General features: G+C 37.3%; 1 protein-coding gene across 1 annotated transcript in view; it reads right to left on the reverse strand.

Annotated features, from left to right (window-relative positions):
* Positions 1–217: 217 nt before the first annotated feature.
* LOC113588851 overlaps positions 218–12,326 on the reverse strand; it is a 59,316-nt gene continuing 47,207 nt past the window's right edge. Inside the window, exons 30-38 of the mRNA XM_035524409.1 lie at positions 10,458–10,664; positions 9,859–10,011; positions 5,470–5,654; positions 5,184–5,357; positions 3,709–5,067; positions 1,133–1,174; positions 934–990; positions 739–802; positions 218–297 (exon numbers count right to left, since the gene is read on the reverse strand). Coding sequence (XP_035380302.1) covers positions 218–297; positions 739–802; positions 934–990; positions 1,133–1,174; positions 3,709–5,067; positions 5,184–5,357; positions 5,470–5,654; positions 9,859–10,011; positions 10,458–10,664 — 2,321 coding nt within the window. The remainder of the gene's footprint in view (positions 298–738; positions 803–933; positions 991–1,132; positions 1,175–3,708; positions 5,068–5,183; positions 5,358–5,469; positions 5,655–9,858; positions 10,012–10,457; positions 10,665–12,326) is intronic.

Below are 12,326 nucleotides of genomic sequence, written 5' to 3' on the forward strand. Positions count from 1 at the left end.
TGTGTGTGTGTGTGTGTGTGTGTGTGTGTGTGTGTGAAGCTTACAATTCATTTAATTCTTAATTAATAATTGTTCAAAATGGGTTATTGTTATTGAGCCTCCCAACTTCCACTTTAAGCTTAAAAGGATAGCCCCCCCCAAAAACTGCAGCAGCAATAATATCAGCAGTAATAGAAGCTGGTTATGTGATGTGTCTGTAACACTTTGTTGCAGTAGCTTAAATATTCATAGTTGTATCCAAGTTGCTTGAAGAAGGAACTGCAGAGAACCCATTCCGTTCTGATATGTTGAATGCATCTACAAAGAATCAGTATGTTTGTAGCATGCTGTTCACAAAGCAGGAATATTCTTACATATTTGCTGGATTTTGGCAAAGTAACAGCCAAAAGGCAAATGGAACTGCACTGCAAAATATGTTTATGAAAATATAAAAGGAAATGTTGTAAATTTATAGAGGAGGTAAGTTTATAGAGGAGGCAAAAAGCAACTAAATATGACTTTCTGACAAACAGAAGTGACTGTGCATTGAGTGCATACTCTGAATACAAGTGTACTCTCAATAACAAAGAACTATCCCTGCCACATGATTTTCTACAAAACTGAAGGGATGATTTAGGGTGTGACAAGTACATTATGATTACATGACCACCAACAATGTGATGAAGCAGTCTCATAGAATAATTTACAAAAGTATAATTTGTAGGTGCATATAAATCAAAGTTGAGATCAAATACTTACTTCTGAGCCGCAACCTCTGAATGAAAGGAAGTCCACTAGAGGATGATGGTCCTGCACTAGAGCTCTGTAATTGACAAACACCAGCCATTGATTGTTAAATATTAACATGGATATTCATCCATTCTAATGGATTCATAAATTCTAAATAAAAACCACATGAAATCCTATACTGATCTTATATAAAAGGGAATTTACCATTGTGCGGTTAGAGCTGTTTGCCAGTGACAACTTTGATGCCAGTGCCTCTCGGATCTGCAACCACAAAACAAGTAAAATCTCAAAGTTTACATGCCTCTAAAAAGGATGTGTTGCCTATCAGTAATACCACTAATATGTCAATTTTTGGATTTGTTTCCTTTTAGAGAAGGGTTTGGTCAAGAGTGACAGTACATACCTTACTGTCCAATAAGGTTCCAAACACCAGAATAAAGAAGCCCTTTCAAAAGATAAATGACATTTTTTTTCTGTAAGCACATTAAGCATAACCGTTGAAGCTTTGTATAATATCTAAAGTGATATAAAATAATTCATAAATGAATGCTCATATAGTGGAGAATGCAGATATCTCTGAGATAACCCACAACACCCATCCTGGAGGACCTCTGTTATCAAATTGTAGCAGAGAACCAGCCTACTACCCCCCACTAGTCTTCAATCTCACCCCTAAGATAACTCACAACACCCATCCTGCAGGACCTCAGTTGCCAAAACCAGGACCCTTTTGGCTCTGCCAGTTTGGCACCTCAACCCTCTTATCAGGTCTTCAAAGCTCATCTGTAAGGAAGGTTTATCACCTCTGCAAGGACACATGGCCCAACTTTACTACCCTCCAGACTTATTAAAAGTCCATAATCCTGAAGGACATCCGGATTTGAACATTTCCCACATGAAGTGTCCTTCTGTGAGCATCGCAACAAGACCAATCTCAAATAAGGCATATGTTCTTTATTAATTTTAACAAATGAGACAGAATATTTGATTCTGTGGACTATGAATCCACAGTGACTCTTGGTGACTATAAAAGGTTCCTCAACCTGGATTGATTAACCATGTGTGGTTCATCGCCAGAGACTGTGATACATATAACGCTCCAAAGTAAAATTAGGGTTAGATCTGTTTGCCCAACAGAAATTGTTTAATTTTGCCAACTTCCAACCTTAGGTTTAAAATAGTCTGTATCAGAGGACTCTCAAATGGCTATACACGTGTGAGCTTCTCAGAACACCTTTTCAAAATCTCAGGGACTTTGTCGAAGTTCAGGGATGTCCAAATGAATCAGAACAGCTCATTTCACCATTTTGGAACAACATGGGTGATGAATTAAGATCACTGACACCGCAGAAGAAAGTTTGGGATTACGTGTGGCAGAGTCTGCACAGTTCTTCCCATTTAGTTATGCCGAAGCTCTCCTACCTCTCATGCAATCGGACTAATTATCTGGCCCTTCATTGACCCTGAAACATAAGATCTTCTACTTCATTCACATGCTAAGCACTGGGTGCCTGCCGTGAGCCATCCTTTCCATAGATAACTCTACAGATGTATACACTGCCTGGCCAAAATAGGTCACCAGCAAATAGGTAAGAGCCTCTCATTGGATAATTACTGTATGGGTGATTTCAGCTGGCAACAAGTTATTTAACCCTAACTGATGCAGTGAGTAGCTTCTCATTTTTTAAACAATCATGTCAAAAAACAAATCCTGTGGTTGTGGAAAAGATGTTAATCTGTTTCAGAAATTATTATTGTCAAATTATTATCTGTCAAATTATTGGCATGCATCAAGCAGAGAAAACATATAAAGAGCTAGGGAGCATAATGATTGGACTCTGGAGCAATGGAAGAAGGTCATGTGGTCTGATGAGTCCAGATTTACCCTGTTCCAGAGTGATGGGCGCATCAGGGTAAAAAGACAGGCGGCTGAAGTGATGCACCCATCATGCCTAGTGTCTACCGTACAAGCCTGTGGTGGCAGTACTATGATCTGGGGTTGCTGCAGTTGGTCAGGTCTAGGTTCAAATAACGTTATGTGCCCAAAGAATGAAGTCAGCTGACTACCTGAATATACTGAACGGTTATTCCATCAATGCATTTTTTCTTCCCTGACGGCACAGGCATATTCTAATATGAGAATGCCAGGATTCATCGGGCTCAAATTGTGAAAGCGTGATGATTCAGGGAGCAAGAGATATCATTTTCAAACATAAAATGGCCAAAACAGAGTCCAGATCTGAACCCCATTGAGAATCTTTGGGATGAAGACTTTGCGCAGTGGTCAAAATCTCCCATCATCAATACAAGACCTCGGGGAAAAATTAATGCAACTCTAGACAGAAATAAATATTAGAGTTTGAGACCTTTTTTTTGGCCATGCAGTGTATTTCTCCCTTTGATAGCTGAGGTAGTAACCAGGTCTAATTTCCTGTTAGTATTTCCCCAATAGGTGTTCCTTGCTTACAGGCATTATCTTAAATTCTAGCTAATAGACTTAGCTGTAGTAGCTTTTTGGCTAGTTAGCATTAGCTAACGTGTGTGTGTATAGGTCTCGGTCCCATAGTTTACTCAATCAGCTATTAATTGCAAGTCACTCTTCTATGCTCATCTTATTTAATTTTTTTATTTTTATTTTTTGTATTATTTTTTCTTCTCTCCTTCCTTTACAATATTTGAAGTATATTTGAAACAATTCAAATTTTGTGCAGTTCCTGTACAAAATGTTTATTTAATTTTTTTATTTTCAAAAAATATTTATTATGTTAATAAACCGGTTAATAAATGATAATCTTTTCTCTACATTTAGGCTGGTGCACCCTGCTAATAATTATTAACTTTATGCATTTTTGTTACACTCATTTCTTAGTTAAATATTTTTAAGCTGTATTACCAATGATTAATTGCCTTGTAGTGTGCACAACACACTGAGTGTGTGCCATTTAAATTATAGGGAAAAAAGTGAAGTAAAATTATTACCTGCAGTGAATTAAGGGTTGCAAACACCACATGAATTCCCAAAGCAGAGGTCACCATGGTCCCGATGCCGAATCCCCAGGTCAGACCAAAGAGAGGGGTCAAAATTGCCACACATCTGGCAATGACCACTAAGGCATGTTTCTCATCTGGCTGAGTAGAAGCACCAACTCCTCTCCTCAACATCTTGTATAAAACCACGACAAGAACCAAAAGATTTATAACTACAATCGTCAGAGCAGGAATCACAAATGCCAGGAGTGCCTTCGTTTTATTCCAGTTCAGCCAACATGAGTTCATTTCTTGAACATATCCTCTGTTTCCAGCTGTTGATGCCACAGTGATGACAGCTATGAGTAATGGGGCTCCATAGCCCACACTGAACGCTATAGCCAACATCCTGGACCTGGACATTCCTGAAAAGACCATGATGGTGCGGTAAAGGAGCAAGAGTGCTGACAGGAACATCCAGAAGAAGAGAACAAGATAAAAGAAGTGGATGAAGAATGTCACTGCACTGCAGGGACCCACTGGTGTAACCTGTCCTCGTTCCACAACGGATGCTCCAATGAAGAAGCATATGTCTGCAATCAGGAGGGACAGAGCGATGTTGACTATGGAGACATGCCGCATGTAGGATGTGTCATTCCTTGTCATTGACTTCCAAATAATGGTTTCAATAATGAGGCATAAAACCAAGCTGGCCATCGAAATGCTAACACCAATGTAAGTTATGTAGGCCAAAGCAGGATTATCCAGGGAATATGGTGACATCAGGATGGAAAATGAGGTTGTGTGATTGCATTCACATGTAACCAGGTCAGTGTGATTTGCTAAAGACTTTAGTTCACATCCAGTTGAGTCCCATCCTCCAATACCATCCAAGAGATCAAAATTCCAAAAAACACACTGGGGGTATATCAGTGAATTATTTATAAGAGAAAAGGAAAAGGATATATTGTTAACTGTTGTTTGTGCCTTGACTGCAATTACATCTCCATTAATACTGGTTCCACTTTGACTGCTGTCATTGTTTGTTGCAATTCGAACAGGCAAGACGGTGTTAAAAGTTGAGAAAACAATAAAGGTGAAGAATGTTGGTACAGGAATCTGAGGGATATCTATTAACAGAGTTGAATTTATACCAAATGGTTCAAAATATGGTCCAGAAATTTGAGTTCTATTAAGGTAAGAGGATTTTGTTACTATTCCAAAGGTCTCATTTGAGAGTTGCTGTCCCAGCTCCTCAAGAGATTTCAGCAGTACAGAGCTGGTGTTCTGGGTTGTATTGCCTGTGTTCAGAGTTTGCCATGTTTTCCCTGCATCAGTTGATGCAATAACATCAACTGTTTGCAGGACATCCTTTAAATAAAAGAAAATTAGTAAAAGCGTAACCTTATACCTAAACAGCATATATAATGTTGCATATATGATATCAGATATGAACTTAGCTACAAAGTAAAAATGAATGTACATACCATCATAATGGGTTTAATGATTTCTATAGTTGTTAGTGACACATCAGCAATTTTTTTCAGTATATAAACAATTCCTAATATGGTTGCTGGAGACTGTACTATGATAGAAGCATATGTTGTAGTAGCATTGTTGAGATCAGCCGCAATTTGTGGGATGTCTGCTACAGTTAAGCTCTACAGACAAAGAAAAAGGATAAACCATGATGGACCTTAACACAGTTCATATTGTTCTTTATCACATAAATATTTTGTTTGAAATTAGCAACTAAAACAAAAATAATATTACCATAGCTCGCTCTATCAGATTCTCAATAACACGCAGGATACAATTGTTTGCCTCGTTCCGAGGGTCCCATTTGTTAGATGAGTTACACAGAGCTTGTCGATTGCCAACCATGTCTTGAGTACAGTCGCCAACTCTTATTTCACTGACATTTCCTCCTCCAAAGTATTCGTCAAAGCAGGGGTATGCTAAAGAAGAAATTACAAATCACACACAAGTAAATCACAAACTAGTAATTATTTGAAAATGTAGACATTTGTTTTAAAAACAAAAAAAATAGCAAAGATGTTTTTTCTTGAGTTTCTGATAATACTTCCTATTCTTGGTTATTCACATGCAAAATATGTGCATGTTTCAGTGGTTTTGTTTCCTGGAATTATTAAACGGATTTAGACGCCAGCTGTTTAACTCAATGTGTGCAAGCAGTGGGTGTGTAACATCCCCTCACCACCATCCAGTTTGTTTGTTTTGTTTCATTGTGTAGATACAGGCTCTATGTGTGCACTCCTTTCGACATAGTTTGCCATGCCCCCTTCATCGGTCTTCATCAATAGTGTTCCCAGCTTCATCTGTATCTAGTTTCCTTTCTTGTTTGTATGTGAATATATAACCCTGTGTTCCTTCTGTTTGCAGCCAGTTATTGTTTAGTTGTTTGCATGTTTGGATGTTGTGACTATTCCTTTCTTTTGTGTATTCAAGAGTAGATTTGTATCACTACTCATTTATATGTGCAGGTTTTACTTTTGTTTTCATTGAACGGTTTAATCCAAACTTGACTGATGTTTGCATCATCACAGTTTGAATGCCCTTTGTAATAAAACCTCTAGTATTGTATTAACATTTTTTTCAAATTTATGCTTTTCAGCCTTTATATAATATTGGTTGAGTAATTTAATTAGTAAGAATATGGTGTGTCATCTTCAAATTGAATGCAGTGTTGCATTACAAATGAGGGCCTACACTAACATGAGTAATTAGTGCTGGCCAAGTCCTGTATTTTTTAAAGGATATGTTGCTGTTTTTATTACATATCTATTTGTTGATTATGTAGTAAAGATAGATTAAAAATTATTCCGCTGATGAAGTTCTAATCTAGTAAATAGTTTTAACCTCTCTTACACCCCTGGGCCACAGGCCATACCTGGAACACGCTGGCTTCTTAAGGATTAGCAACAAAGCCATAAATGACCCAGTTATCAAGATGGCATGGCTCCTAACCCTCAACCCCCTCTCCTTAAGGTTCATAAACCAATGGATGGTATGCTAAAAAGCTCTTACTAACCTGGGTAGAGTAAGGAAGACTGTAAATTCCATTGGACTCAAATTCCTACCGGGGCAAGTAACTTTGCTCATCCCACATATTCACAAAGTAACAACTTACCATTTAATCTACCATAATGTCAAATAATCAACCTGTAATGTATAGAGATTTTAATATAATTTCCAGATTGTGATGTGTGCTCCTGTTATTTTATAAATACCTGTTGTCACATTATTCTGTTCATTACTTGTCCTTCTTTCATTTGTATTATTCACTCATATTACCTCATCTGTATGTTGCTTAACCTCATGCATATTGTAAACAAATTGTTACTCACTCCTCTTGTTTACCAGAAATCCTATATGAACCAATTAGACAATATATTAAAGTTAGTAGTTTGTAACATCTAGAAACCAGGAAAGTAATTAAACTGATTATCCAAATGCTCTACCGTCATTCTAAGACCAGGAAGTAGAAATGGAATTTTCTTTATTTATTTATTTTTTCTTTATTGCCACTGAATTTTGGCAGAGACAAAAGTGTCCCTCCCCATTTCTTAACAAGTCAGTAACCTCTTAATAAGAAGCTAGAAATACTAGATTTTCTTAGTTTACTATATTTTAATTTGATGTCTTTGTTTCTTTTATCATCTTACTACTTTCTTCTTGTTAATGTGTGTTCATTGCAATTGACCCATCACGGCTCTTATTGAACACACCCGTCTGGTTGAGACCAGAATTTCAATACACTGCCTGTATAGAACCCACTCCAATTTCAGAAAACGTCTGCCCGCCTATGTGACTCTCACTAGAGCCAGATCCAAAGGTCCAATTCCCCAGCCTGAGAACCCTGGTCTCCACACCGTAACCGGATGCCAAGAACTACAAGGAACAGCAGACTGTTTCAGAGTCATGGGACAATCTCACAGTAAGGACACTACATTCATCGCCATTCAGGCAGTTGGATGAATGATTGTTCTTAACATCTGGCATGCCTGACACCCGAAGTCAAATGAACACTCCCTCGCACTCTCTGCGCTGTCCACACAATCCAATGGAACACACGCCTGAATCTCCAGACTGTTCAACAGGGTCAAACACCAGAGAATAGTAAGAGTTGGTATCATTATTAGCGTTAGTGTTTATTAATCAAATTAGATGAGGTAACTCTTTTCCCTCACCTACAACACAGCCTCAGAACTCTTAATTAGCTTATCTACATACCTGTATCCACCACTAGTAGTTGTTTGTGTTAACTCTAATGTTTACAATGTTAGGCTTGTGATTATAATGATTATAGTGAACTAGTCACTCTTAGTCATTAATAGTATCTGAGTCAGTGATTGTTGAACATGTTTTTCTTCTCTCCGCAAGGTAAACATACCTTGGTTTTTACGTCTGTGAGCCCCAAGTGATATTCTAATGTTTGGTAGACGAAAAATAATCACGTATTGAATTGGCGACTTTCATGACACTGACTTATTAGTCATTAATACATTCATTAAAATTAATACATTTTCCCTGTTAGTCAGGGTGGTGCCCAAATTAAATTGACCAACTGTAATTGACAATTCATTAAAAGTACGAAAATCGATACATTTACACTGCTGTAGATTTCAATGGGAGGGTCATATTAAATTTAATAAATGCTGTTAAACTTGCTTATAGATCTGGCTCATTTTAAACTCAGAACATATTTAAGAGCTTTATGGGTCGACGCTGACAAGGGAATAGGTCAGCCTGACCCAATACACATGTTCTGTCTGCTGTAGTTCCATCATGCAGCAGACCTGCTGGCAGCCAATGGGAAGAAATGGTGAGCAAGAGAATTCTATTAAGCCAATCAGGCATAGTGAGAAGGTTCCCTCTCTGCAAAACATTTTAGATATTTAAGTTTAACATAATTAAATGTTGGCTTTTCCTTTTGAGAGAACTGCTCCTTGTTACAGAGAATGGATTCTTTGTGATAGATGGCTGTTGATTTTTTAAATACTTGTGCTGTGTTCCTCAATTATCCTGAACCTAAATTGGAGAAGAGAAAAGTCTCTTCAGGACAGGAACATCAATGAAATATTTCACTTCTCTCCTGGTAACAGGACTATGGCTTGAAATGGATTCCACCTTAATGGTAATTTTTTTTAGATCGATTAAGAGTGTGTTCATACTTATAATTTGCGTATATTGGTCCAGACCAAGGAAGAAAATGATACATTTTTACATTTTAATCCTGGTTCACACTTAGAAAATTTTAATTAAAACCAAAAAAAAGTGATGTACGGTGCACATAGTGGGCTTAATGCACTTATTGGGGTTGTGTATACCTGGGGGCATTTTTACCATCTGGAAACACAGCATGGGTTGGTAAAATGGATAAAGGAGTCAAAACCATGCTAGAAATTCCTCCATTGCACATATAAAGGAAGGTACACTGTAAAGAGGAGATGTTTCTGATGCCTGTACTGAACTGTCAATGTAAAACATTTTTTTTTTAATGCACTGTTCTGTCATGGCACATTTAGTGTCATATCTTGCGGGATCCTGTTCTGTGTTTAGTTTGTTTAACTGCCTTTGGTTCATATTGTGTTCATACACCACACCAGATTTTTTTTAGAAATGGATCAAGACCCACCTGCTCAGGCGGTCTCTGTCCGCTTATTTTCTGCACACCAGAGCTTGAAAGGAAGTGTTCACACTTATTGTAATGTACCTCACTAATGGAGCAATCACATTGGGGGTGGGGGTTCGTACAAATCCACTCACTCTTTGTACTGTTTGTCCACTCTTTGTCCAGTTTGGGAAAGTCATAGTATGGTCACATGTAGATTTGACTATGAATAGCACTTCATATCAATTTGCATTTAGGGACTAAGATTGACCTAGTGCTTCAACCATTTGTAACACCTAGACAAATAAATTCAAGTAAACCTATGCTGATTTTTGCCCATATTAAAAAGGAGGTTTAACAGTTTTTTAAGGGGTTTTGTGTCTTCATGCTCAAGTTATCAAGAATTGTTTGCAATGATGGGGAAAATATTAGCTATGTGTTGAAAAATCTTTTAATCCATCACTTGGTATGACAGAATCTAATGTTCTTGGTTTATTTCAAAATATTGAAGGGATAATGATACTCACCTGTATTCGTTGCAGTTATCTTCATATTTGCTGACTTGTAAGAATATAAGTCAGTTCCAATGGCTTCACATTTGGCCTGTATTATTTTATCATAAACCTGACAGTCCTTTTTCCTGATAGAACAGTTGCATGTGCTGCACCCTGACACTGGGTCTGTGAAACAGAAACAATTGGTTTCATTAAAAAATAAATGAAAGTCTTTGTGGATTGTAGGGAGATGCACACATTTGCATTTGCATTTGATATACATTTGATACAAGCATTTGATAAAAACAAGAAGTCAACAAAAGTATCAACAAGTAATACTGATAATAAAAATTTTCAAAGTTGGACTTTTAAATATTGTCAGTCATTTTGTCATGATTTAATGTTCTTACTTTAGTCTGAGTGTGTATGAGTGTGTGGCAGAGATATGTATACATATGGTTCAGGATAGGAACCAGATTTCTGTGTGATTATTTGTGTGTGTGGTTCCAAAGGGGATGGGAAGCAGAATTTGTGTCTGTTTATTTATTTATTTGTTTATTTAAATTTGGACCTGTAGACTGTAATTTATAACACTCCAGTCAAATTTAAAATTGTGTGAGCGTGTGCATGACCTGTTTTCAACTGGGCACAAGCAGTGGTGTCCAAATCCCATTTCACGCTATAGTTCGGGTCGGCACAACACCATATCTTGACTGATGTGTTATTGCATGCCACAGATTTGTCACTACTTGCTTGGAGATTGGCGTTTGGCAGAACTGTAATTTTGATCCAAGCTAAGTAAGGAATTGATGCCACATTCATTGTGCATGAGTATTGACCTGTGAAGGTAAAGTAAATGATCAAACCACATCGCTTACTACAGCTCACTGCAGTTACTCACCTGGAATCTTCTTCAGATGACAGCAGTAACAGCACAACACAACAGACAGTGACAAAGTTAGACCGGTCCTGTTATGCTGAATGTGACCAATGTGAAGTACAACATCAAGATCAAGAATTCTGAACTGATGTACCCCAAAAAGGCATCTTACATTTACATTTACGGCATTTGGTAGACGCTCTTATTCAGACTGACTTACAAAAGTGACTTACAACAATCTTACACCACAAATGTAAGATAAAATGTAAGATACACTACAAACAATCTTACACACAAACACTGCTTGGTGTAAAGTTGTTACACTGGACAGATTAGAAAAGTCTGTAATGATATGGCAAATCTATGGTAACAGTTGGAACTGATAAAATGTCTAATTTATTTTAATATAATTTCTTTTAACATCATTCTGTTACTGCAGGTCTGCAAACACATCAACTGGATGCATTTGTGTGTACTTCAGGTGACTTCATATCTCTCCAACCCCCACTTTTTAGCAGTTTGTAAAAGTAATGTCCATCACAACACAATACAGGACAGTACATAACGCATGCAACTTTCTTGGTATTCCCTCACTTGGCAGTTCAGTCTGCTTCCTCTGACTGCTCGCTATACACCAGCTGTATCTTGTAGATGAACTTCTGAGCTGAGCCAATTCAACTGTATTGCTACACAAACCTCAAATTTAAAAACACTGCTTAGTACAAATGAGATAAGAGTACAAAATTATTGTGACTTACCACCGTCAGATAAATTCACATCTGTCACAGTGAGTGTGCGTCCAGTGATTACGTTTTTAGATGTGCTTGCCAAGGCAATTCCATTTTTAGTCCAATTGATATTTCCAGTGTTAATTGATGATATGTTACATGTCAGTGACACATTTCTTCCAGGATATATTGGGCCGCTTACCAGTATGCCACCTGGTACTAAAATCGAGAATGGTTTACATGTTGTAAAAATGCATTTAATACATATACTTAACTAAGTTAAGACCAGGAAAGCCTTTATGTGGTATTAGAGTTTGTAGAAAAAGACCTAAAAATACCAAATACTCCCCTGCCAAAAAAAACAAAATAAAAGAATCACTGGTTTTAGCTTTGTCTACAGTATCACTACAGTGCACTCCAGGATTACTGGCACCCTTGGTAAAGAAGAATAAAAAAACTAAATGTCATTATTGTTTATCATCTTGATTTTTCCATGCAGCAACATGCAGGTCAAACCCACTTAGTCAACAACATGGAGAAGGTCAGAAAAAAATGCAATAAATAAATAAATAAAATGATAGGAAGTCACCAAGAATATTTCACTACAAGGGCAACATTAAACAACATTTAGCTACAAATGTGATGAACGTGTCTGGAGTCTTGTGATTGCCACCTCCATGCCTGCAAACTGTTCAGAAAGCTTCTCAGAAGAAAGCTGTTTCCAGGGCTTTGTTAAATATTTTGGGGACTTGAGAAATATTTGATTAAAGCCTAATTTTGTGGTCAGATGAGGCAAAAAGATTGTGTTCTGGCAATAAAAGTTAGATGTCATTTTGGCATAAATAGTGTTATGATCATACAGAAATTTTTCCTTGTAAATTGTGGAGTTAGAT

The sequence above is a fragment of the Electrophorus electricus genome, chromosome 3 (genome assembly GCF_013358815.1).
Source record: "Electrophorus electricus isolate fEleEle1 chromosome 3, fEleEle1.pri, whole genome shotgun sequence".
NCBI lineage: Eukaryota > Metazoa > Chordata > Actinopteri > Gymnotiformes > Gymnotidae > Electrophorus > Electrophorus electricus.